Here is a 20,093-nt window from a genome sequence, read left to right as displayed (position 1 = left end):
AGTAAAGTTAAAGTCCCCCATAACAATTACCCTATTACTTTCACTCCTATCCAGGATCGTCTCCGCAATCCTTTCCTCAACCTCTCTAGAACTTTTAGGAGGTCTATAAAAGACTCCCAACAGGGTGACCTCCCCTCTCCTATTTCTAATCTCAGCCCATACTACCTCAACAGACAAGTCCTCATCAAACTTCCTCTCTGACACTGTGATACAATCCTTGACTAATAATGCTACCCCTCCCCCCCTTCTACCTCCTTCTGTGCTCCGACTGAAGCATTTGAACCCCGGAACCTGCAACAACCATTCCTGACCCTGCTTTATCCATGTCTCTGAAATGGCCACAACATCATAGTCCCAGGTACTGATCCACGCTGCAAGTTCATCCACTTTATTGCGAATACTCCTCGCATTAAAGTATACTCATTTCAAACCCTGCTGCGCTTCACCCCCACAATGCCGTGCATTGCAGTCCCCATCTATGCCCCCCTCACTTTCACCCCCGCTACTCAGGTTCCCCCCCCCCCCCCCCCCCGAATCAGTTTAAACCCCCCTGCATAGCCTTTGCAAATTTTCCCCCCAACATATTGGTTCCCCTCTGATTCAGGTGTAGACCATCACTCCTGTAGAGGTCCCACCTTCCCGAGAATGAGCCCCAATTGCTCAAGAACCTGAACCCCTCCCTCCTGCACCATTCCCTCATCCACGAGTTCAAACTTTCCCTTAGTTTGAAGGTTAGTTTGAAAGAGTTAGAAGAAATAAAATCACTTCCAACTTCAGCATAAGTATTTTAAATATCCAGACTGAGCCCTGCATGGGATGAACCCTGCAATCCCCAACTAATCAATCAACAGAGTATTTCCAACCCCCAGCCTCATGGGATTTAATTCTGGAACTACAAGCTAGTTTCACTAATGGTGACCATCAAACTACCTGATTCTCCTGAAAAGAAGCACATGGGTCACTAATGTCCTTCAGGCTAGCCTGGCCTAGATGTGACCTCAGATCTGCAGCCATGTGGCTGACTCTTAACGACCCTCTCAAATGGCCGGACTAGCCACTCAGTTATATTAAACCACTACAGGAGAGTTGAAGAAGGATAAAACTGGCATTGACTGAGGCACCAGAAATGACCAGGGTGCACCCAGCCCAGTCAATCCTGTAAAGTCAGCTGTGCTATCACCTGAGGACTTGTGCTAAAATTGGGGGAACTGTTCCATAAATAATCAAGTGACGGTCTGACTTAGTAATGTTCACCGAACAATACCTTACAGCCAAAGTCCCAGTCTCATCCATCGCTAGACCTGGGTATGTTTTGTCTCACCAGCACAGTGGTATACATCAGCAGGGAGCTTCCCTAGGAATCCCCAATGTTGTTTCCAGACCCTGTAAAGTTTCATGGCATCAGGTCAAACATAAACAATGAAATCTTCTGCTAATCACCACCAACTGCCCTTCCTCAGTTGATGAATCGGTAGTCCTCCATTTTTGAAAAAGTATTGGGATTAGCAAGGGCGCAGAATGTAACCTGGGCTGGTGACTTCAGTGGTCATCATCAAGAATGGCATGGTAGCTGTTTGAACTGGCCAGTTTCAGAAGAACACTAATTGGGCTTGTGGCAGGTGATGCTGGAAGAAATGAGCAAAAAAGCTGCTTGACCTTTCCCTCACTAGTTTACCTGTCGAGGGTGCATCTGTCCATGACACTTTTGGTAAGAGTGACCACCTCACAGTCCTTTGGAGATGAAGTCCCATATTCACACTGACGATACTATCCATAGTTTTGTGTAAGTTACTACAAACCAATGATGAAGAGGAAGCTGGTTTACTGGAGCTGCTGAAGTCTCAAATATGTGACAATGCAGCTCTCTATGCTCAAAAATATGATGAAGAGTTCCAGCGTTATCTACCTCAGTTTGTCACTGCTATTTGGAATTTACTAGTTACGACCAAACAGGAAGTTAAATATGATTTGGTAGGTTTTGTAACTGAGAAATGATATAAATGAAATGAAAAATGAACAAACTCTTAGAAATTTATTACTATTATGAATGGGTAACAAATACTGTCTTTGCCTGCAAATGGAACTGAACCACGACAGATCAGCCATGATCTTATTGAATGGCGGGGCAGGCTCGAAGGGCCAGATGGCCTACTCCTGCTCCTATTTCTTATGTTCTTACCACTGCACTAATTGGGCTGTATTCAGAACAGATCTAGCAACTCAAAAGTATGCATCTATGATGAACTGTGAGCCATCAGCAGCAGAATTATATGCAACCACAACCTTTAACCCTGTAGCAAATCACTTACTCTGCCATTACCAGCAAGCCTAAGGATCAACCTTGGTTCAATGAAAATTGCAGGAGCTGATGCCAGAAGCAGTTCCAGGCATACCTAAAAATGAGATGCCATGCTGGTGAAACTGCACTATGTACCCTAAAGAGCGGAAACAGCCTGTGATAGACTGTGAACAATCACACAGCCAACAGATTAGACCAAAGTTGTGCTGTCCTGCCACATCTAGTCTTGAATGGTGATGAACACTTAAACAACTACAGTAACCGGAAGAGTAGTCTTCACAAATATCTCCATTCTTGATATTGGAGGGAGAACACCACATCAATGCAAAAGACAAAGCTGAAGCATTTGCAACTATCCTCCACCAGATATACTGAGTGGATGATCCATTTTGGCTCCCTTGGGAGCTCCGCAGCACCACGATTGCCAGTCTCCAGCCATTTTGATTCACTCAAGGTATCAAGAAACGACTGAAGATACACGATACAGCAAAGGTTATGGACCCCTGGCAGCACCCTAACAATAGTACTGAAGACCGCTGTTCCAGAACCAGCCATGCCCTGAGCCAAATTGTTCCAATACAGTTACAATGCTGGGATCTATCCAGCAACTTGGAAAAATGCTGAGATATGTCCTGTCCACTGAGAGCAGCCAGCCTACTCTTGATCACCAGTACAGTAATGAAAGCAGCAATGCTATCCAGCCACACTTACAGCAATAACATGCACAAGGATGTTCAACTTTGGTTCTGCCAAGGCCAGTCGATTCTAGAGCTCATTATAGACTTGGTCCAAACATGGCAAAAAGAGTTGAATTCAAGACATGAGGTGAGAGTGACTGCCCAAGGAACATTTGACTTGGGTGTATCAAGAGCCCTAATAAAATTGGAGTCAGTGGGAATAGGAGGAAAAGCTCTCCATTTGCCTGGAGGAGTATAGATCCAATAATACTGAAGAGGTTTGACACCATTCAGGAAAAAGAAGCAGCTGCCACCTAACCCATCGTTTTAAATATTCACTTGCTCCACCATAGGTGAGTAGTGTCCGCAGTGTATACCATCCACCAGATGTAGTGCAGCAATCCCTTTTTTTAAGCACCTTCTAAAGCAGTCACCTCCATTGTCTAGCAAGATAGCAGATGCATGATAACACTATTGCTTCAGATTCCCCTCCAAACCCCATGCCATCCTGACTTGGAGCTTTATCTGTTCTAACAGAGTATCCAGGATCATGTAAATACAATTTAAATTTGAACGTGAGAAAATGGACTGTTTTTCTAGCAATAATTTTACTTACAGGAGAGCAATAAGCATCACCAAATGAGTGAATCAGAATGATATACTTTTCTTTGATTGGGAAACATTAATTGACTTTGTTGTGTGTTTGTACATTTGGTGAGCTGTTGAAGTTCTGAATGACCATTCAATTTGATGTTTGTGTTGAGTTGAAGATGTCAGTGCAAGTGTGATGGTCATTCTCAACTGAGTGGTTATTTATTAATTGTACCACAGGAAAATTTATGCAGCACATGGTCACCTTCCAGGACCTGGTTGAAAATCCTGGAATTATTGATGATCCAAATTTGGTTATTGGAATCAATAAAAAGTAAGTTCATAAACTCTGCAGCAATACATACTATTATACAATATGTCATTATTTAGCTCCATAACTTTGTTTTCCCAAAATGGTTGAGTTCTCAATAAAATGTGAAAATTGGTTTAAATAATACGCCAATTTTAAAATTTAAAGCACATTATGTATATCCTGATTGGATACGAATGAAACAAAATAAAACCTCTGCAATAACTGAAAATCTAAAGGGGGGGAACAAAACGCTGGCATTACAGAATGAATCAGTCAACTGGTGCGTCCAAACCTGCCTTCGCACTTTGCAAGTACTAAGTGATGTCTTGTAATTACCTGATTTTTTAGTAATGGGACAGCTATTCTGATTATTTGCAAGTTTGGTTTTCTTTATTTCATCCTGATTTGTTCCCTGCTTATTTTGAGTTTCTCTCATTGTTTACTGTGATTCTTAATTTTAGTCAGCTCTATTTATTTCATTGTAAAGCTTGATGTGGATTTTGAACTAATTCTGGGTAACAGGGAAGAAGTCAGCAAACCCATAACCATCGTAATGCTACATGTAGCATTCTGAACACTGAGCACAATAACCAGGAGACTCGAGGTGCTAATCATCTAATTTCAAAATTGTCAAACAAACAATCTTAAATTCATAAAATTGCTATTTAGTAATGTAAATCATTCAAAATGGCAGGCTGAGTTTCTTGTTGGGAATGTGTTGATTTCCACCTCCAGCACATGCTGTCAATTCCAGGTCTTGATGAAAGAGTCATTCATGTAATTAAAAAAAGCCCCATCAACTGTATCACGTGTGTGAACCAGCTTATAGAATCCCAGCTCCAAAATTCCCTGGATTCCGAAAAGGTACCATTGGACTGGAAACATGCTAATGTGACATCTTTATTCAAGAAAGGAGAGAGGCAAAATGTGGGAAACTATAGACCAGTCAGCTTGACTTCTGTGGTGGAAAAGTTACGGGGAGAGTTGTTAAAGAGGAGGGGGTGACTGAGCGTCTGGAAAAGCAAAACTAAATTCACCAATGTCAGCATGGTTTTGTGAAGGGCAAATCTTGTTTGACAAACCTACTAGAGTTCTTTGAGGATGTAACCAGCAAGGTAGAAAGCTGAGATTCTGTGGATGTGATCTATCTGAATATCCAAAAGGCATTTGATAAGGTGTCACACAAGCGACTGACCCAGAAGGTTAGATCCCAAGGAGGTAAAGTAGTGGCTTGGATTGAGGATTGGTTGATAGATAGAAAGCAGAAGGTTGGGATAAATGGGTCCTCCTTCAGTTGACAATCTGTAATTAGTGGGTTCAGTTCTCAGACCACAATTATTTATGATCTGTACCAATGATCTGCAAGCAAGGACAATGTAACATAGTGAAATTTGCTGACAACACAAAAATAGATGGGAGAGCAGGCTGTGATGAGGAGATAAAAAGTTTACAAATGGATATTGATCGGCTAGGGGAATGGTCCAGAATCTGGTAGATGAAGTTTAATATGGATAAATGCGAGGTTGTCCACTTTGGCAGAAAAATAAAAAGGCAAATTATTATTTAAATAGGAAACAAATTCAAAAGGCATCCATGCAGAGGGATCCGGGTGCCCTTGTGCATGAGTCTCAGAAGGTGGATATGCAGGTGCAGAACATGATAAGGGAGGCAAATGATATCTTGGCATTTATTACAAAGATTCTAGAGAATAAGTAGAGAAGTGTTGTTCCAATTGTATAAGGCATTGTTGAACCACACTTGGAGTATTGGGTTCAGTTTTGGTCACCTTTGAGGAAGGATGTGGTGGCACTGGAGATGGCTAAGAAGAGGTTCAGTAGATTGATTCCAGGTTTTAAATATGAGGAGTGGTTAACTAGCTTGAGCTTGTGCTCACTGGAGTACAGAAGAATGAGGGGAGATTTGATTGAAATATATAAAGTACTAATTGCGAATGATAAATAAATGTTAACAAAACTTCCCCTTTCTATAACAGTCTAGGACAAGAGGTCATAGTTGTAGAGTAAGAGAGGGGTGTTCCAAGACAGGTAAGGAGAAACTCCTCACGGAGGGTGTAATTTGCTGCCCCAGAGTGCAGTGGATGCAGAATCAGTCAGTGGATTCAAGAAAGAGTTAAATATTTGACCAAAAGCAGGATAAAGGGCTATGGGGAAAAGGGAGGGAAGTGGAGATTAGCCATGATCATATAGAATGGTGAGCGGGCCCAGAGTGCTCAATTGCCTACTCTACTCCTAATTCCTATGTTCCTGTCTGTGGAATAGGAAAGCTGTGAGGAAAGAAGAACTTAGTTTACATAAGACTTGTTCAATTAAAATGGTTTTAGGTTTTTCACATTGTAAATTAATATTGAAGTAGAAATAAAGCAAAATTTGTCCTTGTTCACAAGAAATATAGATGACGTTTTTTACCTTGCTAAAAGTGGCCATTAATTTCAAATTGGAGGTGAGAGCAGTAAATTAGTATTTTAAGCTGGAGTTTATACTGATATAAAAAGCTCTATACATTTTGTTGTAGATATTACAACTGGGCAGTTGCTGCCCCCATGATTCTCTGCATTCAAGCTTTTCAGAAGAACTTACCTAAGGTACGTGTTATACAGTTGGCAAGATGTTCTGGTTCAGCAAGATGATTTATGTATTTTCCGATTTAGTCAATTTTATACCTATTGGCTATCGTTTCTCAGAATTTGCTTCCTAATTAATATTTCTTGCTCCTGAAGGGAATAACCAATACTAAAAGATAGTTCTTCCTGTGCCAGTAGCTCTTGAATACATCGTCTGAATTGATTAATCAGAGAGTTTAGATAATGAAGATTGACAAGTGATTTGATTGTGGCATGTGCTGTTGTCTCTTCCCTCAGCCTGGGTTTGTATCTGCATTGTCAACAGTGGCCACTAGGTAGTGATCAGGGACCTCTGAAAATCTATGTTTTCTTCACTCTCCTGTTAATTCTTGAACAGTTGTTATTGCCTCAGATCAGCTAATTCAGCATTTTCAGAGATCAGTCCTAGGATTTAGTTCCCTCTCTGTGATCAGTGGTGAAACATGATCGATTCTATATAGCTCATTAAAGCATTTTTCAGCAAAGGGGCAACTCATACTGGCGGAAGATCAACATAATTGCCTGAACTAGCTTTCTTTACTGCTTCTCTTCTCTTATGTGAACTTATCTCAATTTTTTAAACAAAAGAAATTGCAGATGATGGAAATTTAGAAAAAACAGAAAATATTGGAAACGCTGAACTCAGGCAGCATCTGTGGTGAGCAAAGACTGCACTTTCAGGTATAGACTAGTCTTCAAATATTCAGAGCTACTAACCAGATAAATAGCAGTGCTGCCTGCTATTGTGATGGCCATTTTATAAATCTTTGAGCATTTTTGTAGCATTCAGATGCAGGTGTCAGGCTAGTTTAGCTGATACTTTTGAGTAACGTTCTTGTCTTTTCTTAGAACATTTCCCTGAACTTGTTTGCAATTGTGCTCTTAAATAGTAATAATTTCAAATTAAAATATACTCTGGTTATTATGTTATGTATATCAAGGCGAGGTGAATTGAATTACTTTTACTGTTAAAGTAAAAGTTTATTTATTAGTCACAAGTAGGCTTACATTCATAGTACAATGAAGTTACTGTGAAAATCCACTAATCGCCGCATTCCAGCACCTTTTTGGGTACATTGAGGGAGAATTTAGCATGGCCAGTTCACCTAACCTGCACGTCTTTGAACTGTGGGAGGAAACCAGAGCACCCAGAGGAAACCCATGCAGAAACAGGGAAAACATGCAAACTCCACACAGACAGTGACTCAAGCTGGAATCGAACCTGAGGCTCGGAGCTGTGAGGCAGCAGTACTAACCACTGTGCCACCGTGCCTCCTGTGTTCCCTTCCTTTGCCTGCGATACCGATGGTTTTGACTTTTAATTTTTTTCCCTCCCTTAGCATCCTTTCCCTTGTTGAATTGGGACGTGATGTGTTTCCCAAACCCAGCTCCAATAATATTCAGAAGATTGGCATCATCTAGGACAAAGCAGCTTGCTTGATTGTCACCCTGTCCCCAAATATGCATTCCCTCAAGCACTGATGCAGCAATGTGTACCATATACAGGATGTACTGGAGGAATGCACCAAAGATCCTTAGACAGCACCTTCTAAACACACGATAACTTCCATCTAGAAGGACAAGAGTAGCAGATACCTGGGAACACCACCACCTACAAATTCCCCTCCAAGTCACTCACATCCTGACTTTGAAATATATCGTCATTCCTTCTCAGTCACTGGGTCAAAATCCTGGAATTTTCTCCCTACGGCATGTGGATCAACCCACAGAACATGGACTGCAGGGATTCAAGAAGGCAGCTCACCACCACCTTCTCAAGGGCAACTTTGGCCTGGGCAAATGCTGGCCAGCCAGCGACCCCATGTCCCATGATTGAATAAAAAAAACCAGGAGGTTGTTGGATTAATCTCTGTCCGTTGGAATGGCTTAGAATTTTTCCAAACTGTCTGCATGTGACCAGCTGCTGATATTTTATCAGCATAGCAATTGTCCATTTGAAATGAAACAGAATTTAAACAAGAGAATATGGAAGAGAAGATTTTTTCTCCATACCTTCTTGACATGACAACCTGTTGTAAGATGCATTGTAAGATTAGGATAATGTTTTTGGTGAGAAGAAATTTAGAAACTTGACTAAGAGGATTCATGACTACGTTCTTGTGACTTGATTCTTAAGCTGCTATTCCTCTTCACTGTAGGCTACTATAGATAAGCTGGTAAAGGAAAAGATGCCCAAAAAGACTGGTGGGTGGTGGTTCTCCTGGCGCAGAAAGAACTCTGCAGCAAAAGAGGTATGCCTTTACTGGTTATTTACTTTAATAAAATTGTTAATGAAGTGAGAACAAACCAGAAAAAAAGCAGCAATATAATTAGGATGGTGGTGATCTATGGAAATCTATTTGTGGTCACATAATAATATATTGATTCTGAGGTAGCACGTATCCTGTGGACAGCTAATAGTGCCAATGGAGATTAGATTGCCCTCTTGATTGGAATTTCTCAGTCAGAGGAATTTGTTTCTATTACATCCTCAGTTCATTTGAGAATGAATGTGATCATAGAATCATAGAACTCTGCAGTGCAGAAGGAGGCCATTTGGCTCATCGAGTCTGCGCTGACCACAATCCCACCCAGTCCCTATCCCCGTTGCCCCACTTATTTACCCTGCTACTCCCCTGACACCTAGGGTTAATTTAGCATGCTAATCAACCTAACTCGCATATCTTTGGACATGTGGGAGGAGACCGGAGCATCCTGAGGAAACCCACGCAGAGGAGAATGTGTAAGCTCTACACAGGCAGTGATCTAAGCTAGGAATTGATCCTGGGTCCCTGGCGCTGTAAGGCTAATGACTGTGCCACTGCTGCCTGTCCCCATTACAATTTCAAATAATATAAGAACAGAGATGCAGAGCAAAAGGGGATATCTTGTATAAAAAGGCGATACATGTTTTAGTTGGATTTTTTTTAAGATGCCTTTGAGGTACTGGCTTAACTTAAGCTAACGTGACCTTGAATAGTTTTGCTATTTCACAGCTTGGTTTTGGGCATCTGCAGAGCTTTGATGCAGTGTCTTTATTTTTCAGCCAGAATCCAGTATCAAAAAAGGTGAAGAACAGAATGAAAGAAGTGAAGCTAAACAAGCTATCTTACTGGAAGGTTGCAGGTAAATTTCGAGCATCAACTTGCTTTTGAAACCTCAACAAAAGTTAAGGCTGTTTTGAACTGTTAAGTCAATTGTATGCAATACATATTGCAGCCACAATGAGCCTGTGATCGGAGACGTATGGATATTGGCAGGTGCATCATACAGATGGCCTGTCCCAGATGATGTTCTTGAATGTTCTTGAATTTCTTAAGTATTGTTGCGCCTGCACCTATCCAGATGATGTTGCGAGTACTGCAGGTGGTGGAGATGCTTTGAAGATGGTGGAGGTGTGAGCCATTTATTGTAGACCTATTGTGCAGGCAGACCAGCAAGTTAAGAGACTAATTTACAGCAGTGCGTAAATTGCCCTTCAAAATGGCAACTGAATTTCATCCGGGCAGGTTAACGGTCAGTGATCTTGAACGGTCAGTTCAAACTGCAAATGCAAGACACGTTGGAAATGACCTGCAGCTGTATTTTGATTGTGGCATCTTAATTGTGTTATGGAATGGCTGAATGCACCAAGGATCTGTTTTGGAGCCTTAGCTTTTCATCATGTTTACTTATGATTTATGTGAAGCAATCGGGAGTTGTATATCTAAGTTTGTAGATGACACTAAATTGGGATGCACAATAAATTATGTGAATGGGATTGCAGATTAATACCTCACCTTAGAGATCAATTTATAAATACACATTGTGGAATCCTAGCTTTATTCTGAGTTCAGACGTTTCAACTAATCAAGGTGGTAAAATGCAAAGAGGATTTGATTGGGTGGATAGGAACTAGTTCTCCTGATTAGCGAATCCAAAGCAAGAGGGTGTAATCTTCACATGAAGCCTAGTGCTTCATGTCGTTAGTGTGTGCCTAAACTGGACCAGATACTGGGCAAGACGACAGCTCAGTGACTATCACTGATTGCTGTGCAGACACGTGGATTTGGGCTGGTGTCTGTGGGAGTTTGCGCATTCTCCCCGTGCTTGCGTGGGTTTTCTCCGGGTGCTCCGGTTTCCTCCCACACCCCAAAGATGTGCTGTTAGGCTGATTGGCAGTAATAAATTGCCCCTAAATCAGTTTCCCTCAATCTGGATGGCCATAAAACCTTAGACAAGGGTTGTGGGTGGAGAGGGGGACTGGTGGTGTTGAGATGGCGGCGTGGGCTCGTTGGGCCATAGGGCCTATTTCCCGGGCTGTTTTTGTTCTTTGTTCAAATTAGACCTAGGCTGTTTAGGAGTAAAATCTGGATCGTACTCCACCCAAAAGGTTGTAGATGCTGAATCATTTGAAATTTTGAAGATTGGGATTGATAATTTTTTTGTTAGGTATGATCTTGAGAATATGGAACAAAGGGAGTTGTTAACAGATCACTCACAAGTTATATTTATTTTCAGTGCACAATTTGTAGTTGGTGGTGTGCATATTAATCTAAACTATATTTTAGTATGAATATTCTAATCAAATGTAATGTTTAAGAAAAGCATTAACGTGTCCAATGTTGTCAGTCGATTACAGTTTAATACTCCCATTATCTATCTGTGGAACAGGCCTAAAGAAGAATTAACTTCTAGTGACGATGACTTCAGCACCATCAAGGACCGTCCAAAGCCAGGATCTAAATGTCGAGATTCCCCTTGTCAAAACAGTACGGCGACGTACAAAAAATCTCTGAGGCTGTCGTCAGAAAAACTAGTAAGCAAATATTTCTTAAATTCCTGCTTCAACCACGTTGTGATGTAAATCATGAAATAAGTTATTGATTTGTTTTCATATTTAATACTTGCTGTGGTCTTGAAAGTTTATTTGCAAAGTTCATTGGTTTGGGTGATAAAGAAGGAGTTGGCATTTGCATTGTATGTTTCGTGACTTGAAAACATCCCAAAGTGCCTCACAAAAAAAGTTGTCACCGATGTAATCACTGTTGTAATTTGGGGAAAAGCAGCAGCCAGTTTGTGTACAGCAACAATAGGATAAATGACCAGAAAACTCTTATAGCAATGTTGATTTAGGGATAAATGCTGGAAAGAACTCTAGGTGAAATCTTCAAATAATAGCAAGGAATTTTAAGTGGCTTCACTTGCATGTCTGGATTTGGATTGGGAATAAAGGTGAAGCAAAAAAATGCATACTATTATTATGATTTAAAGAGCAAGCATATGCACCATTAAGTGCTGAAAGTTGCAGTCAGTTACCCTGCTCCTCCTCAGGCTGTGCAATAACTATATTTCCCCAATTGCTTCAGTTTTGAAATCAGCGTAAGGACATTAAGTCATGGCGCTTGCAATTATATATGCAGTTACCACACCTGAAAAGATTAGGGCCAGTGTGTTTAGATATAAGCGATCAGTTAGAATTATTACCAAATAATGTCTTTGACCCTAAAAGTTTAATTTTAGAATTTTTATTTCATCAGAACCTAACAGATGTTGGAGACTTATTAAAAAATTTTTTTTTTTGCTTTTCTCTCATATTTTTCAATCTCTCCTTTCACAATATTTATTTCACTTTCTGCACATGATTTAAATCTAATTTATAATTTTTGGCTTGTACTTCAAGGTTTAGATTCTGTGGGCCAGATTTTGAAAGAGTTGGGGGGTGGGGGGGGTGAAGGATCAGGATCATTGTCCCTGAATCCAGACACTTCCGGGGCAGATTCCAGTTTTCAACTGGGCAGCGGCAGAGGAGCAGGAAACGTGGTTGCCACTAATTAACAGTCCCATGAGCATATTAAGGAGCTCACGAAGGGATTTGTCCATTCTCCTTTGGAAGTTGTAAAGATCAGTTCGGCAAAGTGAACATTAGTTCACTACTGTCTGGCTACCAAAACCCTTACAACACATTGGTTTATAATTTATCTTTCTTGGATCTCCTGCTCTGTAATCCTGCCTGCATGTCCCCCTTGCCATTGCCTTTGACGCTGCTCTAGGGAGCTGTCAGTCCTCTCTGCCAAGAAAGGGGCAGCAACCAACATGGCTGCTGCTTGCCTTGCAACTAACACCAGGCAGGCAGCTCCTGGACATTCTCAATGCTATTAATTGGACTCGGAACTCTCACTTGTCTAATTAGGCTATTTGACAATGATGTGGATGTGCCGGCGTTGGACTGGGGTAACACAGTAAAAAGTCTGACAGCACCAGGTTTTAGTCCAACCGATTTATTTGATAGTAAACTCACAAGCTTTTGAGGGGACTCCCTCTTCGTCAGGTGAATGGAGAGTTCTGGCCTCGGACAGAGCATATAAAGCACAGACAGTTTAGAGATTACTGATTAGAATGCAAATCTTTACACCTAACCTGCTGTTCAAGTCTTAAAGTGGCTGACAATGTGTGTGGAAGGAGCACTGATCACAGGTAAAAGAGATGTGTATTGTCTCCAGACAGCACAGTGACTGAGGTTTTGCAAACCCAGGCAAGTCACGGGGGTTACAGATAGTGCGACATGAACCCAAGATCCCTGTTGAGACCGTCCTCACGTGTGTGGAACTTGGCTATCAGGCTCTGCTCAGCGACTCTGCGCTGTCATGTGTCGTGAAGGCCGCCTTGGAGAATGCTTACCCGACGATCACAGGCTGAATGCCCGTGACGACTGAAGTGTTCACCAACAGGAAGGGAACAGTCTTGCCTGGTGATTGTCGAGCGATGTTCATTCATCCGTTGTCGTAGCGTCTGCATGGTCTCCCCAATGTACCATGCTTCGGGACATCCTTTCTTGCAATGTATCAGGTAGACAATGTTGGCCGAGTTGCAAGAGTATTTACCGTGTACCTGGTGGATGGTATTCTCACATGTGATGATGGTATCCATGTCGATGATCTGGCATGTCTTGCAGAGGTTGCTGTGGCAAGGTTGTGTGGTGTTGTGGTCACTGTTCTCCTGAAGACTGGGTAGTTTGCTGTGAACAATGGTCTGTTTGAGGTTGTGTGGTTGTCTGAAGGCAAGAAGTGGGGGTGTGGAGATGGCCCTGGCGAGATGTTCGTCTTCATCAATGAAGACGAACAAGACTTCTTCACTGCACAGAATCTTCAACCGATGCTATACACTAGGTACATCGATGACATTTTCTTCCTTTGGCCTCATGGTGAACACTCACTGAAACAACTATATGATGATATCAACAAGTTCCATCCCACCATCAGATTCACCATGGACTATTCCCCAGAATCAGTTGCATTCTTGGACACATGCATCTCCATTAAGGACAGTCACCTCAGCACCTCACTGTACCGCAAGCCCACAGACAATCTCACAATGCTCCACTTCTCCAGCTTCCACCCTAAACATGTTAAAGAAGCCATTCCCTATGGACAAGCTATGTATACACAGGATTTGCTCAGATGAGGAGGATCGTGACAGACACCTCCAGACGCTGAAAGATGCCCTCATAAGAACAGGATATGGCGTTCGACTCATAGATCGACAGTTCCGATGCGCCACAGCGAAAAACCGCACCGATCTCCTCAGAAGACAAACACGGGACACAGTGGACAGAGTACCTTTCGTCGTCCAGTACTTCCCCGGAGCGGAGAAGCTACGACATCTTCTCCGGAGTCTTCAACATTATCATTGATGAAGACGAACATCTCGCCAGGGCCATCTCCACACCCCCACTTCTTGCCTTCAGACAACCACACAACCTCAAACAGACCATTGTTCGCAGCAAACTACCCAGTCTTCAGGAGAACGGTGACCACAACACCACACAACCTTGCCACAGCAACCTCTGCAAGACATGCCAGATCATCGACATGGATACCATCATCACATGTGAGAATACCATCCACCAGGTACACGGTAAATACTCTGGCAACTCGGCCAACATTGTCTACCTGATACGTTGCAAGAAAGGATGTCTCGAAGCATGGTACATTGGGGAGACCATGCAGACGCTACGACAACGGATGAATGAACATCGCTCGACAATCACCAGGCAAGACTGTTCCCTTCCTGTTGGTGAACACTTCAGTTGTCACGGGCATTCAGCCTGTGACCGTCGGGTAAGCATTCTCCAAGGCGGCCTTCACGACACATGACAGCGCCGAGTCGCTGAGCAGAGCCTGATAGCCAAGTTCCACACACGTGAGGACGGTCTCAACAGGGATCTTGGGTTCATGTCGCACTATCTGTAACCCCCGTGACTTGCCTGGGTTTGCAAAACCTCACTCACTGTGCTGTCTGGAGACAATACACATCTCTTTTACCTGTGATCAGTGCTCCTTCCACACACATTGTCAGCCACTTTAAGACTTGAACAGCAGGTTAGGTGTAAAGATTTGCATTCTAATCAGTAATCTCTAAACTGTCTGTGCTTTATATGCTCTGTCAGAGGCCAGAACTCTCCATTCACCTGACGGAGAGGGAGTCCCCTCGAAAGCTTGTGAGTTTACTATCAAATAAATCGGTTGGACTAAAACCTGGTGTTGTCAGACTTTTTACTGTATTTGACAACGGCCAGAGCAAAACAGCTTATTTTGGGACCTGGAACTCAGCTGGGTGCAGGGTTCCAAACCCTGCATTGAAAATCCAACCCTGTGTCTCTGAGGAGTCTTCAGTCTGGTCAAATGACACATTGCTGCTTATCCTAATCACTGACACCACAGAATCCTGCCCCTGGGCCAGAAACTGGATGTCAACAAGTCTTTGCTCAAAAGCCTGCACACGTTCTATGGGCAGCTGTCAAGCAAGTGATTGTTCACTGTTCCTTCACAGTTTAAATCTGAACTGCAACCTACTGACTCAGGCCAAAGCCTTAACACTGAACTGACACCAACTGCAGAACTTAAATGTTTCAATCCCAGCTTCAAGTTTAATATTGAATGTAAAAGACTGCTGATTCTAAGCTGCTTCCAGATGCCCGCTGCTGATGCTAAGGCTAAATCCCACCCAAAGCAATTCCGGCAGCTGATGCTCATTTGTAGTGAACCAGCAGTGTTGAATTTTAGCGTTGAATTATTCTTAATGTATGTTTGTTTCCTGTGCCTTTTAGAAAAGCTTAAATCTAAAAGAAGGTCCAAATAATGCAGTGTTCAGCGTGACAACTCAGTATCAGGGAACCTGTCGATGTGAAGGTACCATTTACCTCTGGAACTGGGATGATAAAGTTATTATATCCGATATTGATGGGACAATAACAAAGTAAGTCTGCCTGTAACCTGAGTTATTTTTGTTGAAACTGGGTCCATTTAAAAATCCCATCTCCACCCAACCACCACCACCGCCCCCCACCCCCCGCGAAATCTCCTGTCTCCCCCCAACATCTTCATCTGTTACAGCTTACTCTCTGATTTCAGCTTCTCTGCTGTTTGGTCATTCACACCTTCTGTTCTCTCTGTGGACTGCCATTAGCAGTCTTTCCCCTTGTTTGTCTGGCTATGACTCATCATTCATTCCCTCACCCTGCAGGACAAACATTTCCCACTTTCTATGCCTTTGCGTTTTGACAGCGTGTCATCTGGGACTCAAATAGTCAGCTCTTTTCTCTCTGCCAGACCTGCTGAGATTTTCCAGCATTTTCTCAAATGGCGACTATCCTCTACTATACGTTTCTGTGATTCTAGGAAAGTCATTAGTTTATTAATGTAACAGTAAAAAAAATACTCAGTTTTCCTTTAAATAATATCTGTGGGTGATGCTCTGGAAGCTCTGAGTAGAGCTTCATGTTAGGCAGGGTCATAAAATGGGTGTGTTGGACCAGTTGTCTGTTGTATATAGTGCTTGATAATTAATTTCCTTGACTGAAATAGAACTGAATATCAGGCACTTTGTATAACTGGGCTGATTTAATATGATCAGTTTTGTGCTACTGCCTGAGGCAAATTTCTTCTCCTATATTTCTTTAACCTGTGTACAAATTAACTATAAATTCCTATTTTACCACCTTGGAGAACATTCTGCCTCTGGCCTCAACCAGATCTGTATACCTGTGCTTTGGTCTACTTGTGCTTTGAAGTCAGATGCAGTTGAACCATGTTTCAGTGGAATATTTAATATATATGTTTAATACCAGCGATTCTTCTGTGTATTTCCAGATCAGATGCTTTAGGCCATATTTTGCCTCAGCTGGGAAAGGATTGGACCCACCAGGGCATTGCAAAACTCTACCATAAGATACATCAGTAGGTATTTGCAAGTGTTAACCATCTATAAATTACAAAATCAGCACTTTTTGTTGACCTCTTTAGTTTTTTTCTTGAAAAACAGCAGTTTTTGCTGAAGTGTGGCTCCATAGATACTGTTGGTTCTCCTTTGTTGCTCAAATGAGTGTTGCTGGGTAATGCACAATAAAAATCATGCCCATGTTTTGAGTTTTCAACCACATATCCACTTCGTCACCAAGACTGCTTACTTTCCACCTCTGCAGCGTTGCCCATCACTCCTGCCATAGTCTATCTGCTGCTGGAACCCTTGTGCATACCTTTATCACCTCCAGCCTCAACTATTCCAATGCACTTTTGAATGATCTCTAATTGTCTACCCTTTGAATTTGAGCTCAACTAAATATCTTCTCCCTCAATTCTAATTTGCATCAGATTGCATTCACCCATCACTTCTGTACTCAATTATCTATATTGGATCATGGTTAAACAATGCCTCCATTTAAAACTCTCAGCCTTACTTTCAAATATCTCTATGGCCTTCCCCTTCTCTATCTCCGTACCCTTCTCCAGTCCTGCAGCTCTGGCAGTATCTGTTCCTATTCTATTACACATCCACATTTCCTTTCACTACACCATAAACGACTTTGCCTTCAGCTGCCTCAACCCTGAGCTGTGGAATTCCCTTCCTAAACACTTCTCCTTTACATCATTACTAAAAATGCTTTGTTCAAGCTTTTTCTTAAGTCTCTTGATGTTTCTTGGCTTGGGCTTTTTAAATAGAATGGTGACTTGTCTACTCCTTTCCCAACCCAATCAGGTGATCTGCAGTTTTGAATTGCAGGCGGCAAGGACGAATGCCCCAAGCTGGTTGGGCACTGTTTGAATGTGCAGATTGGGCTCCATTGACATTGTAGGAACCCTATCTATTATTTTAACTTGAGACCTGAGCAAGGCAGCAGGACTGGTTGGTCTGCTGGGCAAAACTTGCTGGAAACTGCCATCAGAGTGATAAATGGACCAGTAAATTGGTACAAATGTTATTTTTCCTAAAATAATAATTTATAATTTATGAAATGACAATTGGGGTAGAATTTAGCTTGTCACTGTACAAGGATCAAATTTGTTGTAAACTCAGACCTTGGTTTCATAGAAATAGATCTGCACCAATCACCAGGTCCCCATTACCCCATACAATTACCCTAGCTAGTCCCCTGATACTAATGGGCAATTTAGCATGGCCAAACCACCTAACCTGCAGATCTTTGGACTGTGGGAGGAAACTGGAGCACCAGAGAAAATCCAGGCAGACATGGAGAGACTGTGCAAACTCTGCGCAGACAGTGACCCAAGCTTGGAATCGAATCTGAATCGCTGGTGCTGTGCTAACCACCATGCTGCCCCAGGTTTAAAAATTATTAATTGTGTTTCAAAATAGTTGGAGACATGGTGACCGTATTACTCGATTAATGAACTAAATTAGGGTGACATCCAATTGTAATTGAGTTTTCAAACAGATTCAAAGTGAGCATCGAGAGGAATTTTGCTTGTAGTGTATTTTTCTCATTCTACCACCAGGTGGTGTGCCATTCTATTACCAGCTTCTACCACCAGGTGGTGTGCAATACTACTTCCAATGGTTAAGTTACATCACTTTCTGCTCACGAGGATTCAGAAAATTTGGAATCTGTATTTTTTTAGCCACTGATAATGTTGATCAATAATTTGGCCACTGTGTGTGTCATGTTGAAGTTATGTTTATTTCCTGTCTAAAAATATTGAAACAAAGTGTCTGACTTGTAAAGCAGAAAGGCTGGATTTGCAGTCAATGAGTAGAAAATTTAACTTGAGTTAAACAGGGACTTTAAGCGACGTTAGTAACAATCTGGAGGTTACCATTAATTCAGAGTTGACTTCCTGCTCTCGAAAATGAATCTTTCAGTAATTAGATTTAAGTAATTGGAATAAAATAGCATTGAAAGCTATGCAATATACAATCAGATTATTCAGCAGCTCAATTTAAACACATTAACAGGGTAACTGTGCTTACTTGATTTATCTTTGAGATGGTTTCTATTTTAGTTTGCTGAGGTAATACAACATTTTTTTTCTGCAATAACTTCATCACAGTATTAATGTAAACCTAAAGAGAAAATGCTGAAAATCTGTAAGGAGAGAAAAGAGCTCATGTTTCGAGCCCAAGTGACCTTTTGTCAAAACTCCACAAAGGATCATCTGGACTCAAAATGTCAGCTCTTTTCTCTCCTTACAGATGCTGCCGGACTTGCTGAGATTTTCCAGCATTTTCTTTCTGGGTTTCAGATTCCAGCATTCGCAGTAATTTGCTTTTATTTAATGTAGGCTGCCTTGTGACTAAGAAATAAACTTCTAATTTAGAATCATTTTTGTTCAGATTGCAATTTGACTTTGTGTAATTGTAATCGTGTAATCTTCAACCTTGAACAATGGTTGGGTTTGGAGTGACTCTTATGCTACCTGCACATGTCCAGATGAAGCTGACATTTTAGAAACATAGAAACTATCATTATGAATATCCTTTTGGGCAGCACAGTGATTAGCGTTGCTGCCTCACAGCTCCAGGGACATGGGTTCGATTCTGGGCTTAGGTCACTGTCTGTGTGGAGTTTGCATGTTCTCCCTGTGTTTGCGTGGGTTTCCTCTGAGTGGTCTGGTTTCCTCCCATGTTCCAAAGATGCGCGGGTTAGGTGCATGGTCCATGCTAAATTGCCCCTTGTTGTCCTGGGATGCATAGATTAGAGGGATTAGCAAGGTAAATATGTGGGGTTACGGGGCTAGGGCCTGGGTGGAATTGTTGTCGGTGCAGACTCAATGGGCTGAATACAAAGAACAAACAAAGAACAACCCAGCACGGGAAACAGGCCCTTCGGCCCAACGAGCCCGCGCCGCCGCATCGCCCTACACCTATTCTACCCTGCATGTCTACGAATGGGACCCTACTCAGTCAGATTCAGGGAAGAAATAGTGTCAATTTGGTGGAAACCAATTAGCCTAAGAGCACATCTTTGGGGTGTGGGAGGAAACCGGAGCGCCCGGAGGAAACCCACGCAGCCACAGGGAGAATGCGCAAACTCCCACAGACACAGGCCCAAATCCATGTATCTGCACAGCTAGCAGTGCTAGTCACTGAGCTGTTGTGGAGCCCGTCTATCGGTCCAGGATCAAGCACACACACCGACATGAAGTACTAGGCCACTCCTGGACTTCCAAGAGCAGCCCACGCACAACCTGCCGTGTGCATGCCCCTCGCTTGACACGAGGTGGACCTCCACCTGTGGAATAAAGACAAAACATATTAGTTATACAGCCTGCCCTTCCGGTGTCTCCCGAGGTTTACCCTATTTAATAGCCCCTAACA

General features: G+C 42.3%; 1 protein-coding gene across 1 annotated transcript in view; it reads left to right on the top strand.

Moving 5' to 3' along the window:
* LOC145353864 (phosphatidate phosphatase LPIN2-like) overlaps nt 1-20,093 on the top strand; it is a 61,050-nt gene that overhangs the window by 23,881 nt on the left and 17,076 nt on the right. The window contains exons 9-15 of the mRNA XM_080204767.1: nt 3,808-3,901; nt 6,413-6,482; nt 8,660-8,752; nt 9,547-9,626; nt 11,154-11,298; nt 15,589-15,737; nt 16,631-16,717. Of these exons, the coding sequence (XP_080060893.1) occupies nt 3,808-3,901; nt 6,413-6,482; nt 8,660-8,752; nt 9,547-9,626; nt 11,154-11,298; nt 15,589-15,737; nt 16,631-16,717 (718 nt within the window). The remainder of the gene's footprint in view (nt 1-3,807; nt 3,902-6,412; nt 6,483-8,659; nt 8,753-9,546; nt 9,627-11,153; nt 11,299-15,588; nt 15,738-16,630; nt 16,718-20,093) is intronic.

This window comes from Carcharhinus amblyrhynchos, chromosome 16, assembly GCF_965287045.1.
Source record: "Carcharhinus amblyrhynchos chromosome 16, sCarAmb.v2.hapA, whole genome shotgun sequence".
In the NCBI taxonomy this organism is placed as follows: Eukaryota; Metazoa; Chordata; class Chondrichthyes; order Carcharhiniformes; family Carcharhinidae; genus Carcharhinus; species Carcharhinus amblyrhynchos.
The sequence above is the reverse complement of the archived record's forward strand: the minus strand, read 5'-3'. Positions and strand labels throughout refer to the sequence as shown.